Here is a 21295-nt window from a genome sequence, read left to right as displayed (position 1 = left end):
CGGGCATGCAGGATGGTTGGTGGGACGGGAGACCCGGGTGAGCAGCGGAATGTGGCAGGAGGGGGGGGGGTTTCCCCTCCCGCTCCTTGTAATGACAGCCGAGCGGCTTCTCAGCCGCATCGGTTGTCATTACAAGACAGCTGACCATCGGCTATGGATGCCGGTACCGGGGTAATGCCTCTAGCTGCAGGCATCACTCCAGTACAAGCATTTCCCAAAATATCAGCAATATCGGTAACCTCAGGGGCCGATTCCTATATATCGGGGAAAGTGCAGATCGGTCCCCGGTCTATCTCTAATATATACTATATATATATATACACAGAGTATGCATAAATAAATATTAAATAAATATGGACAAAGACAATATTTAAACATTTGAAAGCGCTATGCATTCCCTTTAAGGTGACCTTCTTTCTCTTTTTCAGCTGTATGACATGTTCCCTATGTTGATAGAGCCTCTACCAGGAGCCCACCACAAAATTGCTGAAAATGCTGAAAAACTGCATGATTTCATGAGACAAACATTTACCAAGCAGAGGAAAGACCTTGATGTAAATTATCACAGAAACCTTATTGATGCTTTTCTGGCAAAACAGCAAGAGGTGGGGAAGACAATTTTTTATTATAAAATGAATTGCGGTGGGAGGGGGCACATGCATATTTTCAACTAGAAGGGAATATTCTAGGTCCACTCTGCACTATCCAGGCAAAACATCTCTCTGCTCCACCCTGCTAATCAAATAGGGAATTTCCCACCTATGCATCTGCAATTGGACATTCTGATAAGAATAAGCAGAAAAACGACTTCATGGAATGTGACTCATTAGTCACGCGGCCCTCCAAAATACTGCCCAATCCACCATCTACTGCAGTACGCGGGTACCGTGCTGCTATTAAGGACAAAATGCTCTAACTACTCTTGGTTCTGTGCACCCTAATAGATGGTAACCTACTTATAAAATTCAAGACCATAGTTAAAGAAGAGGTGTGCACAGCCTCCTGCAAGCAAACCTCCAATGGAATGCCTTGAGCATCTTGGCTTCTCCAGATCTTAAAGCATAAGATCACATTTTGCAGCATGTTAAACTTTAAACCCATGTTTAGAGTGTAAGGTGTAACACGCTCCAGCAGTCCCCCTGCATTCTCTTAGCTCCCACAGACACCCAGTGGCATTCAACCTGGAAAACAAAGGATGCACTATGTTAGCAATGTGTCATAAATATGGCGCCCTGCATTCATTATGTAATGGTGTGAGATCAGTGCTGATATAATCGCATTAGTATCGCTCCCACCATCACTGAAGAACACCTAAAAGAGGAACGAAAGAAAGAGGACCCTGTGGCTTTACATGACTGAACTGAAGACTTCTAGTAGAGATAAGTATAATATTAAATAGCATAAAATACAGCATGTGGAGTCTTTTGGAGGGGTAGGGGCAATGAGCATGGAGTTGGGATTTTAATGTACATGCAACTGATAAAGGAAAAAGACAATAAATGCTCAGATATATATTTTTTCATATTTCAGGGAAAGCCAGAATCTACGCTGTATTATCATGATGACAACCTAATTGCCCTGGTGGCCCAACTGTTTGGTGCTGGAATGGAAACTACATCCACCACTCTCAGATGGAGCATCCTGATTATGATTAAATACCCAGAAATTCAAAGTAAGAAAAATGAATATACTAGTGGCTCTGCTAATTCTTTGATCTGTTCATGACTATTTTAAATTCATAGCATTCAAGGCAAATACGATCTCACTGATTTATATAAAAAGTCGCAAGCACTCTGCAGATATGCCAACCTCATGGCAGCTTTTTTCACTAAGTGCAGGTATAATTATTTTTATTTTTTTAAAAAAGAATAACCACACAGGCTTGGTAGGGTGGGCTAAGTCAATAGAACCCAAACCCACTAAAACTACCACTAAAGGCAGAAGGTTCTATGCATTAAGATAAAAAAAAACCTTGTATATGCAGCAGACACCCTCAGCCACCCTAATACTTACCTGAGCCCCATCTCGATCCAGCGATGTTGCACCAGAGCATCTGCTGTCCAGGATTCTCTCTCCTGATTGGCTGAGACACAGCAGCTGGCGCCATTGGCTCCCACTGCAGTCAAAGTTAGTGAGCCAATGAGTAGAGAGAAGGGTCGGGGCCATGGACACACAGAGCAGTGACTTGGCTCCAGTGCCCCTATAGCTAGCTGCTTGCTGTGGGGGCACTCGGCAGGAGGGAGGGGCCAAGATCACCGGCGGGGGACCCGAGAAGAGGAGGATCTGGGCTGCTCTGTGCAAAACTATTGCATAGAGCAGGTAAGAATGACAAGTTTGTTATTTTTATACAAAGAAAAAAAAAAACAAGACAGTAATATCACTAAAAGCACAGTAGAGCCTTTCACAAATTCTGAAAAGAAGGAATTAATTCTTCATTTTAGGATAGTTGATCTTTGAAAGGCACTGGGGTGGATTTACTAAAGGCAACTGGACTGTGAACTTTGCAAAGTGCAGTTGCCCCAGAGCTTAGTCAATGAAGTAGGGCTTCACTTTGCAAAGAATACCCAATTACATGCAAGGAAAATAAGAAAAACAGCATTTCTGCTTGTACATGATTGGATGATAGAAGTCAGCAGAGCTTCTGCTCATTTACCAAGCTCTGGAGAGACTGCTCTTGCGGAGTACAATTGCACTTTACAATGTGCACAGTCTATTTGCCTTTAGTAAATTAACCCCACTGTCCCATGGCTCCCTAAAACCTACCCTGTAGAAGCTATGCATTGCACTGATAACGGCGTTCAAGCCTAAAGCAGCTATGTGCAGTTTGAAACACAATCCAATTCCAAAACGTTTGGGACACTGTACAAATTGTGATTTCCAAAGGAATGGACTAATTTACAAATCTCATAAACTTATATTTTATTCACAATATAACATAGATAACATATCAAATTTTGAAAGTGAGCCATTTTGAAATGTCATGCATAAAATTGGCTAATTTTGGATTTCATGAGAGCTACACATTCCAAAAAAGTTGGGACAGGTAGCAATAAGAGGCCGGAAAAGTTAAATGTACATATAAAGAACAGATGGAGGACCAATTGGCAACTTATTAGGTCAATTGGCAATGTGATTAGGTATAAAAAGAGCCTCTCAGAGTGGCAGTGTCTCTCAGAAGTCAAGATGGGCAGAGGATCACCAATTCCCCCAATGCTGTGGCAAAAAAATAATGGAGCAATATCAGAAAGGAGTTTTTCAGAGAAAAATTGCAAAGAGTTTGAAGTTATCATCATCTACAGTGCATAATATCATCCAAAGATTCAGAGAATCTGGAACAATCTCTGTGTGTAAGGGTCAAGGCCGGAAAACCATACTGGACGCCCGTGATCTTCGGGCCCTTAGACGGCACTGCATCACATACAGGAATGCTACTGTAATGGAAATCACAACATGGGCTCAGGAATACTTCCAGAAAACATTGTCGGTGAATACAATCCACCGTGCCATTCGCTGTTGCCGGCTAAAACTCTATAAGCCAAATAAGAAGCCATATCTAAACATGATCCAGAGACGCAGGCATTTTCTCTGGGCCAAGGCTCATTTGAAATGGACTGTGGCAAAGTGGAAAACTGTTCTGTGGTCAGACAAATCAATATTTGAAGTTCTTTTTGGAAAACGCCATGTCATCCGGATTAAAGAGGACAAGGACAATCCAAGTTGTTATCAGCGCTCAGTTCAGAAGCCTGCATCTCTGATGGTATGGGGTTGCATGAGTGCGTGTGGTATGGGCAGCTTACACATCTGGAAAGGCACCATCAATGCTGAAATGTATATCCAAGTTCTAGAACAACATATGCTCCCATCCAGATGTCGTCTCTTTCAGGGAAGACCTTGCATTTTCCAACATGACAATGCCAGACCACATACTGCATCAATTACAACATCATGGCTGTGTAGAAGAAGGATCCGGGTACTGAAATGGCCAGCCTGCAGTCCAGATCTTTCACCCATAGAAAACATTTGGCGCATCATAAAGAGGAAGATGCGACAAAGAAGACCTAAGACTAGAAGCCTGTATTAGACAAGAATGGGACAACATTCCTATTTCTAAACTTCAGCAACTTGTCTCCTCAGTCCCCAGACAGTTGCAGACTGTTATAAAAAGAAGAGGGGATGCCACACAGTGGTAAACATGGCATTGTCCCAACTTTTTTTGAGATGTGTTGATGCCATGAAAGTTAAAATCAATTTTTTTTCCCTTAAAATAATACATTTTCTCAGTTTAAACATTTGATATGTCATCTATGTTGTATTCTGAATAAAATATTGAAATTTGAAACTTCCACATCATTGCATTCTGTTTTTATTCATTGTACAGTGTTCCAACTTTTCTGGAATCAGACCTGTAAATGGCTCTAAATTATTACTGTAGTCTGTATCTGTATAATAAATAAGCAGTCCTGGATGTACAGTAAGTCAAGGGATATAAAGGAGCTTTTGCAACTCTCCTAACATGAGTGGGAAAAAAAACATAGTTTTGTGGGTTTGTAATGGTGAGACATGTACTGTAAATAAAAAAAAAACAATTTAGTGAAAGAATAATCAATAATCTATATTGAGCATAATTTGCCCCAACATTAGTAGCACTAAAGTTCATACATCCCTCAGGATGTGAACATGAAAGAATAAAAAGTTCACTTAAAAGTCCACCACGTGATGAATATTAGTGATGAGGCAATGACACCGCTATGTTGTCTGGAAGTTTTACAAGCTGTTATAGATGAGTGACACTTTCACCACATCACGTAACTCCATCTCCCCATCAGCAAACAAACTCACCAGATAGCAATCAATAAGTGCCTCGAGTAGAAAGCATGGATTTCACTTCTCAACCTCCACCACTAGACCAATGCCCATATAAAAATATATATATAATATATAGCAACACATAGCGTAATCCTGTTTTTAAAATGTATTAATAAACCTCCCATTTGAAATAAAGCTCACATGATATATAATCAAATCGCATGTATAAAATCACATCAAGGTCCTCAGTCATTCAGTATCTCTCCCCACTCTCGAAACCTTGAGCCAAGTCACTACCAGACAACATAACGGTATCATTGCCTCATCACTAATTTTCATCACATGGTGGACTTTTGAGTGAACTTTTTATTCTTTCATTTTCACATCCTGTTGGATGCATGAACTTTAGCGCTACTAATGTTGGGGCAAATTATGCTCAATATAGATTATTGATTATTTTTCCAATAATTTGTTGTTTTTAATTGATGTTGTGCGATAGTGGCAGCTAGTGTCCCATTTAATATAGTTATCAGTTGCACTGGGTGTGATTTTATATTTACTGTATTATCACTATTTTGTATTATGTACCGTAAAAAACCTTCTGTATTAAAGCAGAACTACTGTATACTGCTTGCTAAATGGAGAGTAATATTACTTCCACTTTAGGAGACTGATGAGATTTGTTTTTTTTTTTTGCATATATGACAACTGATAAAGATTTGCATTCCCTAAAATATATATATATATATATATATATATATATATATATATATATATATAAAAAACAGTATCTCACAAAAGTGAGTACACCCTCCACATTTTTATAAATATTTTATTATATCTTTTCATGTGACAACGCTGAAGAAATGACACTTTGCTACACTGTAAAGTAGTGAGTGTACAGCTTGTATAACAGTGTAAATGTCTAAACCGCTGGCAACAAAAGTGAGTACACCCCTAATTCAAAATGTCCAAATTGGGCCCAAAGTGTCAATATTTTGTGTGGCCACCATTATTTTCTAGCACTGCCTTAATCCTCTTGCGCATGGAGTTCACCAGAGCTTTACAGGTTGCCGCTGGGGTCCTCCTCAACTCCTCCATGACGACATCACGGAGCTGGTGGATGTTAGAGACCTTGCGCTCCTCCCCCTTCCATTTGAAGATGCCCCACAGATGCTCAATAGGGTTTAGGTCTGGAGACATGCTTGGCCAGTCCATCACTTTACCGTCAGCTTCTTTAGTAAGGCAGTGGTCGTCTTGGAGGTGTGTTTGGGGTTTTTATCATGTTGGAATACTGCCCTGCGGCCCAGTTTTCAAAGGGAGGGGATCATGCTCTGCTTCAGTATGTCACAGTACATGTTGGAATTCATGGTTCCTTCAATGAACTGTAGCTCCCCAGTGCTGGCAGCACTCATGCAGCCCCAGGCCATGATACTCCCACCACCATGCTTGACTGTAGGCAAGACACACTTGTCTTTGTACTCACCTGGTTGCCGGCACACACACTTGACAGCATCTGAACCAAATAAGTTTACCTTGGTCTCATCAGACAACAGGACATGGTTCCAGTAATCCATATCCTTAGTCTGCTTGTCTTCAGCAAACTGTTTGCGGGTTTCTTGTGCATCATATTTAGAAGAGGCTTTCTTCTGGGATGACAGCCATGCAGACCAATTTGATGCAGTGTGCGGTGTATGGTCTAAGGACCCACAGGCTGACCCCCCCACCCCTTTAGCCTCTGCAGCAATGCTAGCAGCACTCATATGTCTATTTCCTAAAGAAAACCTCTGGATTTAACGTTGAGTGCACTCAACTGCTTTGGTCGACCATGGCGAGGCCTGTGTAACCTGTCTTGTTAAACCGCTGTATGGTCTTGGCCCCCGTGCTGCAGCTAGGTTTCAGGGTTTTGGCAATCTTCTTATAGCCTAGGCCATCTCTATGTAGAGCAACAATTCTTTTTTTAGATCCTCAGAGAGTTCTTTGCCATGAGGTGCCATGTTGAACTTCCAGTAACCAATATTAGATAGTGAGAGCGATAACACCACATTTAACACACCTGCTCCCCATTCACACCTGAGACCTTGTAACACTAATGAGTCACATGATACCGGGGAGAGAAAATGGCTAATTGGACCCAATTTGGACATTTTGACTTAGGGAAGTACTCTTTTTTGTTGCCAGTGGTTTAGACATTAATGGCTGTGTGTTGAATTATTTTGAGGGGACAGCAAATTTACACTGTTATACAAGCTGTACACTCACTAATTTACATTGTAGCAAAGTGTAATTTCTTCAGTGTTGTCACATGAAAAGATATAATAAAACATTTGTAAAATGTGAGGGGTGTACTCACTTTTGTGAGATACTGTATATCTCTATTGACTTCAGTTATTTTCAGATTCAGGTTTTCAGCCAAACTACTGCAAATACATGAGGACAGTTTAAACAATACTAATTCCAATTCCGCATGTACCATTTTTGCTTTCAGGACTCCTCTTGTGTTGCCCTCTTTCTCTGAAATTTGGTTAATATGTCTTCAGACATTCACAGACAGGTCAAGTTTTTAAGCACACCAGCTATGTATAAGGCTGGGTTCACACTGATGCAAATTGGATGCAGCTTTCCCTGCATCCAATTTGCATGACAGGATAGGGTGACTGGCTCTCAATGGAGCTGGTTCACACATCTCCGGGGCAGCCACACTCTACATTGGAAAAGGGTCCTGTGCATCTTTGGCCTCACTTCAGGTGAAAATTCAGGCAAAAATTTGGACCTGATTTGCACCTGAATCATTGAACAGGGGCACACAGGACCCCCTGCTGTGACCCGCAGCTGCATCAGTGTGAACCCAGCCTAAAAAGCTATACGTTTGATAATACACTTTACCTCTTACCAGTTCATCCTCTCAAAAGTCTCCCACTGATACAGAATTTTTTTTTACAATTTCTGCATCAAAACCTCCTCTTTACCAATTTTATCCATCTGTTTTCTTTTAGATCGTGTTTTCATTGCTTGGGTTCTTATTTCTGTTACATATATATATATATGTTTTAACTATTTGCAATATGGTTGAATACATTTGCAAATATATGTGGAAACCTCCTCTGTGCAGTGCAATACCTAACTCTAGTTTAACATAGCTCCCATCTTGAGACAGAGCAAAGAATAAACTGAGAGCAGATATTCCTGGAAAGGAAGGTATACACCTAGAAGCCCAGTGTAACTCAATGGAACCTGAAGGCAGAGATTTTATAACATACATTTGCAAATAAATGTGGAAGCCACACTGCTTTGTCAAGGCCCCCCTTCTTTTGTTTTGTATGCCATGTTGATATTGTTACCGTTGTATGTCTTTTTGTTGTAAACTGCTGCAGAACAAATTTGTCAGTATATAAGCCAAAACTAATCATTTATTTTTAAATATCTAACAGAAAAAGTGCAAAAAGAAATTGAAATAGTTATAGGCACAGCACAACCAAAGCTAGAACATAGAAAGCAAATGCCCTATACTGATGCGGTTGTGTGTGAAGTTCAGCGCTTTGGCGATATCGCCCCAACTAACCTTCCACATGCAACAACTTGTGATATCACATTCAGAGGCTATTTGATTCCAAAGGTGAGTTACTAAAATATGTTGTGTAATATGTGTCTTATGGTAATAGATGTGAGTCAGAAAGATTTGGGAGAAACCAGCCCTATAGCTACATATGAAAAATCTGATTCAATTTAAGTAGTGATTCTTAAATATGGAATTGGATGTATAATGAGGCGCTACTACTGGTACGTAAGCACATTAAGGTACATATAAAGTACAGGGTATACACTTCTTGCAATCTTACATAGGTGACTCCACCTCCTGTGCTGGGTGAATGTGATTTGTTAATCAAAAGTGACAACAAATAAATAACAATAAATATTTAAAAAATAATAAAGTGCTTGTGACAGACCATGCTGTTTTCACAATACATGCTGAATATAAATAATAATAAATAAATAAATAGATCAATTTAAATAAGTAGTGTCATGCACATACCAGGTGCCAAAAAAATCAAAACTTTCAATGGTATTGGTGCTGTATATGAAGTGTATAAAAACTTGATTTATAAAGTAAGACCGTGACATAAAGTGCTCAGTGCAATATCAAAAGTACCATGGAAAATAAAAAAATAAATATTCCTTATAATTTAGTGCAAAATAGCAATACATACTGTATATTATATAACATATATAAAATGAGTGTCCATGAAGGTAGTGCCAAATAATGTGTTATCCTTCTTCCCTTGGTGCAGTTCAATAGTACAGCAAATTTCTGATCCTCCACCTAGTAAGCAATGGCCACTCACCAGAAGCACTCAGGGCTCTGGAACCTATAGTGCCTGTAGGACTTCTCTGTATTTGGGAACCACTTCCTTCTGGGTATTGGTGGTCAGTCTCACATCTATCCAATTTAGATCTCAAGAAAATGCGGAAAAATCTCTCATGGTGTAGTAAGTTTTATTATACAATAAATTAAGAGTAAAAGTAGTGCACTCACATTAGAAGGTGCTTCAAATGGCACTTGCTGAAAGCCAAAAACTGACAGTTATCTAGGAACCGCCGCTCTACAAGTAGTGTGTGTTCCACTGTGCGTGTCACCCCGCTCCGACCAGCCGCAAACTGGAAGTGATGTCGTACTGGAACCTCAATGCATTTCACCAGGAAGTGGCGTTATCAGGAAGTATTATATATATTATTATATATATTATATATTGTATTATATATTATGTATAATACTTCCTGTACGTGATTATGTACAGCCGAGCCGCCCTGCCGCAGTAAATCTGCGTGGGGCGGACGGTAAGTGGTTAAGGGAATTTCTTGGGGACCCCCAGGTCACCAGAACTAGTTTCCCAATTGAAAGATTTGCCCTCTATTACTTTTCTGGGGATAACCCAAAATTTTGGATTTTCTTTTGCTTTCACCTTCAATGATAACGTTAAACAGAACCAAGAGAGAGGGTGAATCTCCTTGACCGGAGAACAGACAGCAATAAAAACTGACAAGCATTCTAATCCCTCTCCACTCTATCCAAAACAAAAAAAAATTGTCTTTAGGTATACTTTAGTCTAGGCTCTGTAGAAGGAGGTATGTGCCAGTCTAGAGTCAGGCTCAGAGACCAGTAGCTATAGCAGTAGAGAGGCACCCACTGACAAGCTGAAAAAGTAGAGAAGCAGGTCGCCATGGCCGATGATACGGGCTCATCTGAGGTACGGAGTCTAAGTACTACAAACATTGATTGTTAAAGGGGTTCTCAAGGATAAAAGGCACCATATTCAAAAGTATTCTAAAACACACTACAGGAAATAAAAAAAAAATACTTTTGAAGTGCCCCAAAGAGTTCACAAGATACACAATATAAAAATGTGGGGGCATAAACACCCCTCTTACATCTTATTGATACATAAATTAAAAAAAAAAAAAAAAAAAACAGGTCAACAGGCTTGTCAAAAAGATGGCAATTTTTATATTCATCTGTTCAGCCAATACCCCTCAACCATATAAGAGTAACACATACATTAGATATTGTTATAGCATATTGGGGAGTTAAGCCCCTATCTCTGTATATATAAACAAAGGTCTAGATTCCGCAAAAGGTTTTGTAGGAATTTTAAACCCGCTTCCTCAGGAAGAAAATTCAGGGGAATAAGACTGTCAGCTTCCCCGAAAATATGAAATGAAAAAAATGCAAGATAATACCACATATACACACAGGGCTTGATTTACTAAAACTAGTGAGTGCAAAATCTGGTGCAGCTCTGCATAGAAAACAACTAGCTTCCAGGTTTTTTTGGTCAAAGCTAGACATGTGCATGACTACAATTTTTTTTTTTTTATTTTGTATAGATTTGTTAATTTAGTTATTTAGTTTTGTTAAATTTGAATTTTTTCAAATCATATTCGGAATTTGTATTCTAAATTCATATTCGGAATTTGTTCTATGTATTTAATTTTCTTCAAATTTACCATTTTTTTTTTTAAACGTTCGAATCGATACATTGCGAATCGGTTGAATCTAAAATTTTAGATTGGTATTTATACACATTGATCTTGTTTGTATTAATAACAAGTTTATTCAAAATATGCAAAGTGTTCTAATTAATAAAAGTAGTATCTTACTTTCAACATTTTACTATGTACAATACTGTGCAGAAGTTTTAGCCAGCTGGGAAAAAATTATGTTGAGTACAAATGCTTTAAATATTTATATTTTACTGGTCAATTTTTGTCAATTTTACACTTGTAAAGTGAATGAACAAAAAAAAAAAAATGTTCATCAAATGATTACAATGACTGGAAATGGTACACTTTTAGCACAAACAGTCTTTGATTTCAACAATATGTTTACAGTTTGAATTTGAATGGAGTTCGATGTAAAATTTGAGTTGAATTTCAATTTGAATTTCTGAAATTTGGACAATTTGTCAGAATTTTTATCTGGAACTAAATGAACCGCACATGTCTAGTCAAAGCTTAACAGAACAAGCTGAGGTTACAAGCTGATTGGCTATCATGCACAGCTGCACCGCTGATTTTATACTCTGCAGTTTTAGTAAATTAACTCCACAATGTCCTTTATCACAAAGCATTGTGTAAACGTTTAAGACATTTGGAACCCTAAAGAGGGCTGAATTCAAAGACACCCCAAAAATTAAAGTGAAAAAATGATGCAGTGGTCTAGTCAATTTTGCTGAAATTTCATTGCAGCAACTCAAAATGGTACTCAGCAATTTGTATGGCCCCCTCGTGCTTGTATACATGCCTGACAATGACGGGCATGCTGCTAATAAAACAGATGGAGTCCTGGGGAATTTCTTCCCAGATCTCATCCAGGGAACATGAGGTCCTGAACAGATTGAGGTGCAACCTGGCAGTGCTGGATGGACTGAAACATAATGTCCTAGAAGTGTTTCTATCAGACGAGCGTGGGGACCATTCAATGGTATAAATTCCTTCATCCTCCAGGAACTGGCTGCGTAGTCTCGCCACATGGACCGGGCATAGTTGTGCACTAGGAGGAACTCAGGATCCACTGCACCAGTGTAGGGTCTGACAATGGGTCCAAGGATTTATCCCAAAACCTAATGGCAGTCATGGTGTCATTGTCTATTCTGTAGAGGTCTGTGCATTGCTCCATGGATATGACTCCCCAGACCGTCACTGACCCACCACCACTCCGTAATGCTGAACGATGTTAAAGGCAGCATAACATTCTCCAAAGCTTCTCCAGACCCTTTCATGTCTGTTACATGTGCTCAGGGTGAACCTGCTCTCATCTGTGAAAAGCACAGGGCGCCAGTAGTGGACCTGCCAGTTATGATGTTCAATGGCAAATGCCAATCAAGCTCCACAGTGCCGAGCAGTGAGCACAGGGCCCACTCGAGAACTTTGGGCCCTCAGGCCACCCTCATTAAGTCTGTTTTTTTTTTTTTTTTCCATTAAAGATCTTTATTAAATATTAGGGCAATACAAAACATAATAACATACAGCATAAGAAAAGTTCAGAATAGCATGAACATGGACATCAAGTTGCATTGTTATACAAGGAGGTACATTCAAGAACCCGAGGTGCTGCAAGTGGGAAGTGAATCATTTGACATAACAATAGTCTTCAGGAAGAGGGGCAAAGAAAAGGAGGAGGAAGACGAAGGACAGGGGTGGGAGGGGAGGGGGGGATTTGAGGAAGGTAGTTGGAGGAGTGTTTCCGGAATAGGGAAGGGATGAGGGAAGAAATTAAATGGCAAAGGGTGAAGTGGGGGGGGGGAGGGGGGGAGGGAGGGGAAGAAAGAGGGGAGGAGAAGACGGAGAGAGAAGAAGGAAGGACGGATGGGAAAGAGGATGGGAAATGAGGAGGGGGGAGGGGAGGAGGAGGAAGGGAGGAGGACGGGAGGGAGTACGGGAAGAGGAGAGAAAAAAAGAAAAAGGGGGGGGAGAGGGAGGAAGGGAGAGGAATAGGAAGAAGTAGGTTGGAGGGGGGGAAGGGGGTGACCTGGAAGGAGGGAAGGGGAAGGAGGGAGAAGGGAGAGGTAGGGAGGGAAGTAGGAAGTAGAGGGGGAGTAGGAGGAAAGGTTAGGGGGAGGAAGAGGTATAGGGATAGGAGGAGGAAGAGGAAGGGAGGGTGAGAAGAGAAAGGAAGGAAAGGCCTGAGTGAGGGGAGTAGGAAAAGGGGAGGGAAGAGCATAGTATTCATGTTTAAGGGAGTGGGAAAACATGTCAATAACCATATCCAGTATTACCAAAAAAAAAAAAAAAAAGGTGGTAGGTGAATGGAAAAGAAAAGTATAACAACTAAACAACATAACAACAGCTGGTCAGCTGATTGATCAACAAATCAGTTTCATACTATTCAGTGTTAGATTTTACCCTTGAGCCAGGAGGACCATCTAGACCAATCTTTATCGAACCTGATACCACGACCCGCCTTGTGGGCGAGTAGGTGCTCATACGCGAAATTAGTTTTGACCTTATCAATAACGTCCGAGATATGGGGCAGAACATTAGACTTCCATTGCTGAGCTACTAGGCTACGGGCAGCCAAGAGGATATGGGTAACTATGGAGCTGCTTTCGGCAGGGAACCTCTCGATCCCCACATTTAATATCGCCAGTGCTGGAGAGGGTTGGGTCGGCAGCCCGGAAATATCCGATATTATAGAAAAGAGAGTGTTCCAGAACCTAGTAAGGTGTCTGCAAGACCAGAAGACATGCATGAGATGGGCTACCTTTCCACAGCCCCTCCAGCATAAAGGCGAGTGATCAGGTACAAATTTGGATAGTCTGTAGGGTGCAAGGTACCAGCGCAAATTGATCTTCTGGGATAGTTCCCAGTGGTTGGTGCAGGAGGAGGTCTGTCTGATGGAGCGGAAAGCTGTTTTCCACTGTTCAGCTGTAAATGACTCCCCCAGATCCACCTCCCATTTCGTGAAGGGAGCAGTTGTGCTAAAATCCATTTTGCCTTGAAATAAGTTGTAGAATAGGGATGTTCCCTTGGCTGAGCGTAAATTGCCCAGCAGGAACAGCCAACCCCTCGAGGGCAGGTGGATATGTGGGGATGCCAAAGAGCGGAGAAGATGCGCCACTTGCAGGTATCTATAGTGTTACGAGGCCGGGAGTTTAAACTCCATCTGCAGATCTCCGAAGGGTTTGAGGGTGTCACCCAACAGGATATGGTCAACAGTATTGATGCCCCTGCTCTTCCACACTTTAAAGGACAAGTGGGGTATAGCCATTTCCAACACCCCCAAAGGCACGGGGACTCGCGCCTTCAGGGGGGCCGGGAGCTCCTGCTTTACGAACGCCCTCCATGCCAATAACGAGGCCCTGACCGAAATAGGCAGTCCCTCCAGTGGCATGGGGTTCCATATATCCGCTAAGAGCACCATCCGCAGAGGATGGGAAGGACAGACATCCGCCTCCATGGCGCTCCATACTGTATGGGACCCGGGATCCACCCAGTGTTTCAGCTGGGTCAGATGAGAGGCAAGGAGATAATCCCCGATGTCAGTCATACCCATCCCCCCCGTGGACCAGTGCTTGATAAGAAACAAGTGGGCGCTCCTAGGTCTCTTCCCCCTCCAAACCAACCCCCCAAGTGCCCTTTGCAGGGAGATAAGAGTACTACGAGAAACTGGGACCACCAAGGATCGAAAGATGTAGAGAATTGGGGGTAGGAGAACCATCTTGAACGAGGCAAGGCGGCCAGACCATGTGAGCTCAGTTTTCACTATTCGCTGACATTCCTGCGAGATCTTGATCAGCAAAGGGGGATAATTGGTTTCAGCCAGCTGATCCACTTTAGGGGTCAGCAAGATACCCAGATAGGGTATATAATCCCTTTTCCAGGTGTAGGGGTACTTCTGTTGCAATTTGCGACAGAGTGGTTGGGGAAGACCCAGAGGCAGGATCAGGGACTTTGTAAAATTAACCTTGTAATAAGAGATCAGACTGAACCTCTGCAGCAGTGAGTGCGTGGCTGCCATTAACCCCCCGGGGTCCGTCATGAAGATGATAACATCATCAGCAAAAAGGTTAATTACGTGGGAGCCCGAGGAGGTCACAAGGTCTTTGATGTGGGGGGAAGATCTAACTGCTGCCGCCAATGGTTCGATAAGCAAATTAAAGATAGAGGGGGATAATGGGCAGCCCTGCCTCGTTCCGTTAGTTATATCAAATGCCTTTGATAACATGTTAGAGGTGTAAACCTTCGCTGATGGGTTGGAATATAACGCCAGTATTGCGTTCAATATGGGACCTCGAAAGCCAAACCGCTGCAGCACTGCAGTCATATAAGTCCAGTGAACCCAGTCGAATGCCTTCTCCGCATCCAACGAGAGCAGCAGAGAAGGCACCCGACCGGACCCCGCCCTGTCAATAAGTCCTATGACCCTTCTAGTCGCATCTGAAGTCTGGCGGCCCCGTACGAAGCCGGATTGGTCTGGGCTGATAAGATCAGGCAATATGGGATGAAGTCTAAGAGCTAAGATCTTGGCATATAACTTTGCATCAGTATTTAACAAAGATACCGGTCTAAAGTTGGGAGGGGACACCGGCTCCTTCCCTGGCTTAGGCAGCGTTACCACATGTGCCTGAAGGATTTCCCTAGGTAGAGAGGCAGAGGACACAGCGTCCGCATACATCGAGGCTAAGTGTGGGCTGAGGATTTGTGCAAATCTCTTATAATATAAATTGGGCAGGCCATCTGGTCCAGGGGATTTTACAGAGGGGAGTGTATGTATAGCCCGTTCTACTTCAGCTTGTGTTATTGGGGCATTCAAGGCTTTTAGCTGGGAAGGGGCAAGTGCAGGTAGGTCAATAGAAGCTAAGAAATCGGAGATAAGCTGGTCTGTCGGCTGGGGGGTGGATGTGTCATCCTTTAAATTATACAGAGATTCGTAATAGCTAGCAAACGTGTTTGCTATATCTTGAGGGTTTACAATTTTAGCCTTAGTCACAGGATCCAGGAGATAGGCTATCCTGTTCTTGACCCGCCTAGCTTTAAGCTTGTTGGCCAATAGCTTCCCGGCCTTATTGCCCGCTGAATAGTGGGAAAGTTTAAGGGCCCTAAAATATTTGTCCTGTTGTGCTATTAACATACTGCGCAATTCAGATCTGAGTTTGGTCAATTGATGGGACAAAGTAGGGTTCGGGGAGGTCTTATTCATAGGTTCCAGCCTGCGGATCTCAGCCAAGAGTTGGTCCAGCTGCCGCGTCCTCTGCCTCTTGAGCCGTGCACACAATTTGATAAAAATCCCTTGAATAAAGGCCTTATGGGCACACCAGACTACAGTTGGGTCAGAAACTGAACCCGCATTGTGGGAGAAGTATTCCGCAAGGTGCCGCTCCAGGTGAGAGGCACATTGAGGGGAGTCCAGGACCTGAGTGTTTGCTCTCCAAATATACACCATGCCTGGAGAACGAGCCTCCTGTATCATTATGGACACAGGTGCATGGTCCGACCAGGCAATGTCGTGAATGGAAGAGTTCCTAGTCATTTGCAGCAGGTGTTTGTCAACCAGAATCATGTCGATACGAGAGTACATATTGTATCTAGAGGAGTGGAAAGAGTAGTCTCGTTCCCCCGGGTGATGGCATCTCCAGACATCAAACATCTCCACCTCGTGCAACAGGGATTGGAGGGCAGGAGGGCGACGTTTGGGCGAGGAGGAGATGTCCAAGGAGGGGTCTGCCGTCATATTAAAGTCCCCACACACAACCGTAGATCCGTATCTATGTTTGTCCAGCAGGCGGAACATTTTCCTCCAGAAGCGCGGTTGGTGTGAGTTGGGGGCATAGGCGGACAAGATTGTAAAGGGGGCATTGTTGAGATCACATTGCAATAAAAGGTAGCGACCGTGGGGATCAGGAACTTCCTTATGTAATGAAAAGGCCACTATGTCCTTGACGGCTATGAGGACTCCTTTGCGTTTGCAGTTAGCTGAGGCCTTGAATATGTGTGGGAAACTCCTGTGAGACAGTGCAGGGGTTGCAGAGTGGTGAAAGTGGGTTTCCTGTATACAAAGGACATCACTTTTGAGTTTTAGGGCTTCTCGCCACATTGATGCCCACTTGGCGGGGTGGTTTAGGCCATGTACGTTCAGGGATGTAATAATCACAGTCATTTTGGAAAAATGGAAGAGTAGAGGACGTTACCTGGATCAGTACATCTGAAGAACGGAGACCGGGACCTCCATCCGGTGATCCGCTGTAGACAGTCAACGTAGAGGTCTCCGGCTGTAGGCAGGGTTTTGTGTTGTACGTAGTACCAGGTACATTTCGGCTGACCAGAAAAAAATAACAAGGTGAAAACAAGGAACATCAAAACAAAGGAGCTTACTTGAGTAGCACTAGCAGTGGGTGAAAAAATGAGACAAGTCTTGTAAGCAGGTATACTGCACAAAATCATGGGGGGGGAGAGTAGTGTGGACTCCGTGGCCAGACTCAGGAAGAGGATTTATGCGGTACAGCCTGAGATGGCTGTCCCTTGGCCTTTTTCTTCCCCTTTTTTCCGTGTGTGACTGTTTGCCAATCCTCAGATAGAGGAGATATGCGACCAGAGGGTTCCTGCGGGGTGGGATCTTGATCAGGGAGGATGCCCCATGTCTGGAGCAAATCCAGGCCTTCCTGCATGGAAGTGACATTGTAGGTTTTGTTGTTGTAGGTAACTGTTAGCTTCACGGGGAACCCCCACCTATAAACTATGGAGTGGTTTCTGAAGATTTTTGTCAGCGGGTGCAGGGTTCTCCTTTTTTGTAGGATATATTGCGATAAATCCGCAAACAGTTGGAGTCTGGAGTATGCATCCGGTATAGGGGCTCTCCTCCGGAACACTGACATAAGATTGTCCTTCACATGGTAGAAGTGCACCCTCATAATGACATCCCGGGGAATCTCCTCAGGGAGGTAGGATGGCTTAGGCAGGCGATGGATCCGGTCGATAACCAGTTCAGATATAGGGGTGTTAGGGAGGACCGCCAGGATGAGGGCACGTGCATAACTATCCAGGTCATTGGGGAGCACTGACTCCGGGACCCCTCTAATTTTAACATTGTTCCGTCTGGAGCGGTCCTCCATATCAGCTATTTTAGATTGAAGCTTCTCAATCTCATCCTCATGGGTGTAATGAGCATCTATCAACTCATTATGGGAGGCGGCAAACTCCCCCATCTTGGATTCGACTCTATCCATGCATCCCCCCAGGGCCTTCGCCTCCACTTTGAATGCTCCAACACATTCCATGAGGTCTGCATGCATGGATGCCCGCAGGGACATCATCATGTCCTTAAGCCTAGCCTCAGAGACCGGCCTCTCACTAGCAGGGAATTAATTGATATTAGGAGAAAGTTCCCTGGTGGAGTCTATGGAAGATAGATCCCCCTGGCTTACCTCCACCGCCGGTATCTCTCCCGATAGCCTGGGTTTGCTCTTAACAGGGCTCCTGGACATCGGAGTGGAGGCTGCTGGCGACCGGGGTTGACCCGCTTTCTGAGCCGATGTGTGTGGAGGGCTGAGCGAGGATTGGGACGTCCAGCTAGTTGAGGCCGGAGATCCGCTGCCGCCGCCGCCATCTTGGCTGCGTGGCCTGTCTTGAGGCATGAAGAAGTGCTGGAGCTGCCTTGGCTGGCCGGTCTCCTTCTTCTTTCTGGCCATCAGGGAGGAAGGCTAGGGTGTGTAGCAGTCGAGCAGTGATGTTCTGGCTGGAAAACTATGCTTTGGGGCACCGATGGATGCCGATGTTCTCCCTGGTCTGGCGGAGCTAGTCTCTCAGACGTCCATGCAGTCTCGCGGCGGCCACGCCCCCCATTAAGTCTGTTTTTGATTGTTTAGTCAGAGACATTCACACCAGTGGCCTGCTGGAGGTCATTTTGTAGGGCTCTGGCAGTGTTCATCCTGTTCCTTCTTACACAAATGAGCAGATACCGGTCCTGCTGATGGGTTAGGGACCTTTTACTGCCCTGTCCAGCTCTCCAAGAGTAACTGCCTGTCTCCTGGAATCTCCTCCATGCTCTTGAGACTGTGCTGAGAGACACAGCAAACCTTCTGGCAATGACACGTATTTATGTGCCATCCTGGAGGAGTTGGACTGCCTGTGCAACTTCTATAGGGTCCAGGTGTTGCCTCATGCTACCAGTAGTGATACTGACACTAGTCAAATGCTAAACTAGTGAAAAACAATAAGAAAAGACGAGTAGGAAAAATGTCAGTGGCCTCCACCTGTAAAACCATTCCTGTTTTGGAGGTTGCCTCATTGTTGCCCATCTAGTGAACCTGTTGTTAATTTCATTAACATCAAAGCAGCTGAAACTAATTAACAACCCCTCTGCTTGACCAAATCAATATTCCAGGAGTTTAATTAACTTGCTGCTATACTCTGGTTAAAAAGTGTTCCTTTAATTTTTTTGAGCAGTGTATATAAATACTTTTTTTTTTTTATTAACATGTAGTTTGTAATTTCTTTCTTCTAGGGTACCACTATTGTTCCATTGTTGTCCTCCATATTGAGAGACAAAGCTTACTTTGCAAAGCCTGATCAGTTTTATCCAGAACATTTTCTTGATGCTGAAGGAAAGTTTAATAGGAACAATGCATTCCTACCCTTCTCAGCAGGTAACTTAAAACAGAACTTTACAGACATAAACATTGATTGAAGCTGTAAGGATAACATATAGGGTTTGTCATTCCAAGCTGTTTTTAAAATGTGCATTCTCTGGAGTTCTATTTTCTATTCTGGCTTCTCTATTTAGTGAGTCAATGAAGAAAGTATACAGGGCAGAAGTTCAGTTTTCTCACATCACTGGCTTCATGTCTGTTTCAAATCAGTTACTCACTGGGTAGGAAAGAATGACGGTCATGAAACCTGCTTAAGCACCTTATTGAGTCCTCATTTAAATAGGCCTGGTCATTAAACCCATGGCGTCTGTATGAACATTTTGTTTGGATAGCCATCCTCTAAGAAGTGTAGTATAGTCACACCTTGCCTATGATAGTACAGACACTGGAGTTGCCTATCCAATGTCTTTGTTGATTTTCTCATTTGACCCAAAGTACCACTGATCTGTGAATGTTTACAGCTTATGTAAAAGTAAACCATTCACAAACCTGGAAAAACCATATGGTGAAAAAAGTTACATAAACAGAGATAGCCTTAAAAAAAACTGCACTGCAATACTTGAGATTGGTCCCACACCCTTTTTGAGCCTCTATTGCTCAGGAAGACTGGCCATTACAGTAAAGGACCAAAAAAGGAAGGCTCCAGAGGTGGGGTGGCATGGTCCAAGTGCAAATTTTACATTAAAAGTTATGATTTTTGTGTAACATTTGGCTGCCTGTATTATGTATTTATGTGTAGCATGGCTAGCATGAAGTACATTGCGATTCTAAAGCTTTTTTGATCAGAAATGTTTTCAGTAAGTCTCATTTATGTTTTTCTTCTTAGGTAAGAGAAGTTGTGCTGGGGAAAGTTTGGCCAAAATGGAACTGTTCCTCTTCTTTACCACACTGCTGCAAAACTTCACATTCCAGGCTCCACCTGGGACTATTGTGGACCTCACTCCTGCACTGAGTTCTACAAATGCTCCTTTGCCTCAGGAAATCTGTGCTATACCCCGAAACTAAAATCTTCTTCCAAGACAATTTGTTGGTGTGCTTCTTCATCCACACAACAGGAGTGACAGCAATATCGTCATAACAAATGGTGTGAAGTATCCAAAAACAAGACTATGTTGTCTCTGTGGATATTGTTGTACATTACCAGAACAAATTTGTGGAAAAGAGATTGTTGCAATAATTATTGGATTTGCTGTGGTCTGTCATACTACAGCATAACTGGATAAATCTTGGAAATTGGGTGGCCAATGCGTCTGGAAAATACCAGCGGATGCCTAACTTTTTTAACATGTATTATTAGCTGAAAGGTCACACAGAAGATAGAGAGAAATGTATTAGATAATAACATCTTAACAACTTAAACAGTACACTTCAGCATTGACATTTTTGTTTTATGTTTTGTAAATATGTGTTTTTATTATGAGGACGTTCCTTATTCTCGACATCTCTCCTAAATTAAGGTGATGCTATTCTTCACCATCAGCCCTCTAGGAAACACACGTACATCCAAGAAGGCTGTAGGGCCATAGGTGCCAATGTCTTGCACAATTTGCTGTATGCCTGACTGCTGCTGTTATGTGTAGGGCGCCTGAGCAAATGTCATCAGCTCCAAGAAAGCTGAAAGAAAAAGCTAGTCATCGGTGACATAAAAAAGTAAATGGTGGCACGGGACTGTAAAGCCTGAAGTGGACAGGGAAATGGGATCTGGAATTGTGTTTTACTGCTGGGCCAGTATTAAGTCTATAAAAGTTAATAGATAAAAGTGGATTTCATAATCCCAGATAGCAAGCAGCTGTGCTGCAAGTTTGAAAATGATTTACTAAGCTATTGCTAGACTTGCCAGGCTTCAC

The 21295-nt window shown here is 42.8% G+C and overlaps 1 protein-coding gene across 2 annotated transcripts in view; it reads left to right on the top strand.

The window, feature by feature from the left end:
- The window catches only part of LOC309551306 (cytochrome P450 2C18-like), a 160157-nt gene extending 139570 nt beyond the window's left edge, over nucleotides 1-20587 (top strand). For both annotated transcript variants that reach the window (XM_082251838.1, XM_082251840.1), the window contains exons 6-10: nucleotides 429-605; nucleotides 1531-1672; nucleotides 8238-8422; nucleotides 19304-19445; nucleotides 20275-20587. In XM_082251838.1, coding sequence (XP_082107964.1) covers nucleotides 429-605; nucleotides 1531-1672; nucleotides 8238-8422; nucleotides 19304-19445; nucleotides 20275-20453 — 825 coding nt within the window. In that variant the 3' untranslated portion in view covers nucleotides 20454-20587. The remainder of the gene's footprint in view (nucleotides 1-428; nucleotides 606-1530; nucleotides 1673-8237; nucleotides 8423-19303; nucleotides 19446-20274) is intronic.
- Nucleotides 20588-21295: the final 708 nt, after the last annotated feature.

This window comes from Pelophylax lessonae (genome assembly GCF_965119305.1).
Source record: "Pelophylax lessonae genome assembly, chromosome: 3".
Taxonomy (NCBI): domain Eukaryota; kingdom Metazoa; phylum Chordata; class Amphibia; order Anura; family Ranidae; genus Pelophylax; species Pelophylax lessonae.
This window is presented reverse-complemented; position numbering and strand designations above follow the sequence as displayed.